Raw genomic sequence first — 3,098 nt, forward strand, 5'->3', positions numbered from 1 at the left:
ACAGCCTGGCAGCCTGGCAGGACTAAAGCGGGGGAAGATGGGGGGGGGGGGGGGGGGGGGGATGGGGAGAGGCACAGGCAGATATGCCAGCCATGTGGGATGTGCCAGCCTGTCCAACAGCAGTCCGGTTAAAGCACAGTGATGCCACCACACTGGCATGGACCCTGACCTGAAGGGCATGTGGAGCTGGCACCCCCCACCCTCACGTCCCAAACTGCCCAGTTTGTAGTGGCTTTGTGGCCCTGCGACACTGGGGGTCACCGTGGCATTATAAACAGTATGTCCTGACACGAGCAGCATCAGAGACACTCTAGGGAAGAACATGGAATGTACGTTTATGTTTTATTACCATGGAAAAAAATGGCTTCGGTTTTTAAACAGACAATGTAAACGTACCGATTGATCAAGTCACACTTGCTGTTTGATTTAAATGACTATTAGTGTTTATTTTTACTTAAACTCAGTACATGGAACCCAGGGCCAAACACAGAGAATAGTGAACAGGGTAACCTACATAAAAATAAACTCAAGTCAGACACATTCACACAAACAAACACACATGCACACATTGCCTGTATGGACATGGCCTATCAATAAGTACTGTACATAGATTGTACAAGCATGACAACACTGTCAGGTAACTTTTTTAGGTGTGGGTGAGAAAGCATGACTTAACACTGTGTTAAATAGATTCTCCAGGCGTGTGTGTGTGTGTGTGTGTGTCAGGACTCCCCCACAGTACTGTGTGAGGTTAGTGGCTCATGCAGGCCCATCTCAGTCTCTGCAGGTAGGTACAGCACACCTGTCCTGCCTGAGGAGTTTCTCTCTCAGAACTGGAGAGTCTGTTTCAGAATGATCTCTCAGGCTCTAGAGAGGGCTTTGCTGTGTGTGTGTGTGTGTGCGTGTGTGCGTGTGTGTGCGCCTGTGTGTGTGTGTGCGCCTGTGTGTGTGTGTGTGTGTATGTGTGTATGTGTGTGTGTGCGCGTGCGTGTAATGTGTGTGTGTGTGTTTTAGACAATGGGCTTTGCTGTGTCCTTCTGACTCTCGGCCTTCTGCTGGGAGACGCTGCGGTCGCTCTCTGACCTCAGCTCCTGTGACTTGGTGTGTGTGTCGGCCGTGTGTGTGCTCTCCGTCACGAGAGAGCTGTGTGGTGTGTGCTGAGCATGGTGTATCTTCTCAGACGCGACTGCTGTCTGGGGCGTGATCCGAGAGAGCCTCTCTCTCATCTCCTGCAGCCTCTTGGCCACGCTGTGCTGCCGCAGGCCCAGGAGCAAGGTCCTCTCCCTAGCCTCGGCTGCCTCTGAAGGTGCCTGCCCAAAAAAGAGACAGAGAAAAACAGGGCTGACTGAAGATAAGAGTGTAAGTATAAGTATATATACTCTTTTGATCCCGTGAGGGAAATTTGGTCTCTGCATTTATCCCAATCCGTGAGTTAGTGAAACACACTCAGCACACAGTGAAGTGAAGCACACACTAATCCTGGCACAGTGAGCTGCCTGCAACAACAGCGGCGCTCAGGGAGCAGTGAGGGGTTAGGTGCCTTGCTCAAGGGCACTTCAGCCGTGCCTACTGGTCGGGGTACGAACCGGCAACCCTCCGGTAACAAGTCCGAAGCGCTAACCAGTAGGCCACAGCTGCCCCACACCTAAAAGTCTTTCCTAGCACTTGCAATATCACGAACACACACCACACACACACACACAAATACAAATTTGCATGAGACGTTCCTGTTATAAAGTCATCTTTAAAAGTTAACTGAGTATAAAGTTTCGTGTGAAATTAAGTGTGTCTAAAGTTAGTGTGATGTTAGCTCAGAAAAAAGTTATTGTGAAGTGTGTATGAAGTTAATGTGAAGGTAAGTGTGATGTGCACAGCGCAGCACAATGTTACCTGCGAGAGAGTGTGTGTGTGAGGCCCTGATGAGCGCTGTGTGTGAGCGACTCGGTTCAACAGCTGTGTGTCCAGCTGCAGGTAAACCTCATTATGCCGCTTTATCTCCTGTTCCATACACAACACCTGCAATACACAACAGACACAGGGTGGGGGTGGGGAGGAGAGAGAGGGGGAGAGGGAGAAGGAGAGGCAGAGGGAGGGAGAGAGAGGGAGGGAGAGACAGGGAGGGAGAGGGAGAGGGAGGGAGAGAGAGGGAGGGAGAGGAAGAGAGAGGAAGAGAGAGGGAGAGAGAGGGAGGGAGAGGAAGCGGGAGAGAGAGGGAGAGGGAGAGAGAGGGAGGGAGAGGAAGCGGGAGAGAGAGGGAGAGGGAGAGGGAGGGAGAGAGAGGGAGAGATAGGGAGGGAGAGGAAGCGGGAGAGAGAGGGAGAGGGAGAGAGAGGGAGAAAGTTGATCATATTATGGAAGGAAAAACAAGAGAACAGAGGGAGAGAACTTCTGCTGAGAAAAACGAGGAGCATTACAGCCCTCTGTGGTCAGCTGTCAATCACCTGAGTAGGAGGGGCTCCATGACTCCTCACAGCTCCTGTGAGGAGAGATGGGGAGGGGAGAGGAGAGAGGAGGAGGGGAGAGGAGAGGAAAGGAGAGGAGGGGAGAGGAAAGGAGAGGAGAAAAGAGAGATGGGAGGAGAGGTTACAAGGAATCATGATTGTGCTGACTGCATGTGAAATACTGACAATCCAGACAGACTCCAGACCTGCAGAGGGCGATAGTTCATCAGGCTGTCTTGCCGGACAGAGCTCATTAAGAAGGTGCTCCAGTTTGAAGTATTTGTATTTCTGAAGCCTGAGGTAAAGACAGCAAGCACATACAAATTTCAATTCTACTGAACAAGGTTCACAGCAAAATCAGTGTAGCAACAACAAATGGCAAACATAACCCCTCAACACATTTCCTCAAACAGTTTGGAATTGGAACAGTGTATGTGTGTGTGTGTGTGTGTGTGTGTGTGTTTGTCAACCTCTCCTGAAGCAGGCGAGGTGAGAGGTGTGTGTCAGGGGACAGTTTCACGCTCAGAAAGTCCTCGACGACAGTCCCTCGAAAGCTCCTGGTGCTCTCATCCTCTATCTGCAGGGGTTAACACATTTCATAACAAGGTCAGTATGAGTGTGTGAGTGTGTGTGTGTGTGTGAGTGTGTGAGTGTGTG

At 50.8% G+C, this 3,098-nt stretch overlaps 1 protein-coding gene across 1 annotated transcript in view; it reads right to left on the reverse strand.

The window, feature by feature from the left end:
* Positions 1-487: 487 nt before the first annotated feature.
* LOC143131472 (uncharacterized) overlaps positions 488-3,098 on the reverse strand; it is a 24,255-nt gene continuing 21,644 nt past the window's right edge. Inside the window, exons 30-34 of the mRNA XM_076291125.1 lie at positions 2,912-3,014; positions 2,648-2,736; positions 2,442-2,476; positions 1,891-2,016; positions 488-1,310 (exon numbers count right to left, since the gene is read on the reverse strand). Coding sequence (XP_076147240.1) covers positions 1,011-1,310; positions 1,891-2,016; positions 2,442-2,476; positions 2,648-2,736; positions 2,912-3,014 — 653 coding nt within the window. The 3' untranslated portion in view covers positions 488-1,010. The remainder of the gene's footprint in view (positions 1,311-1,890; positions 2,017-2,441; positions 2,477-2,647; positions 2,737-2,911; positions 3,015-3,098) is intronic.

Source organism: Alosa pseudoharengus, unplaced genomic scaffold, assembly GCF_046254945.1.
Source record: "Alosa pseudoharengus isolate Yale_2024_CS ecotype anadromous, Long Island Sound unplaced genomic scaffold, YU_APseudo_1.1 YU_APseudo_1.1_scf_18, whole genome shotgun sequence".
NCBI classification, from domain to species: Eukaryota; Metazoa; Chordata; class Actinopteri; order Clupeiformes; family Clupeidae; genus Alosa; species Alosa pseudoharengus.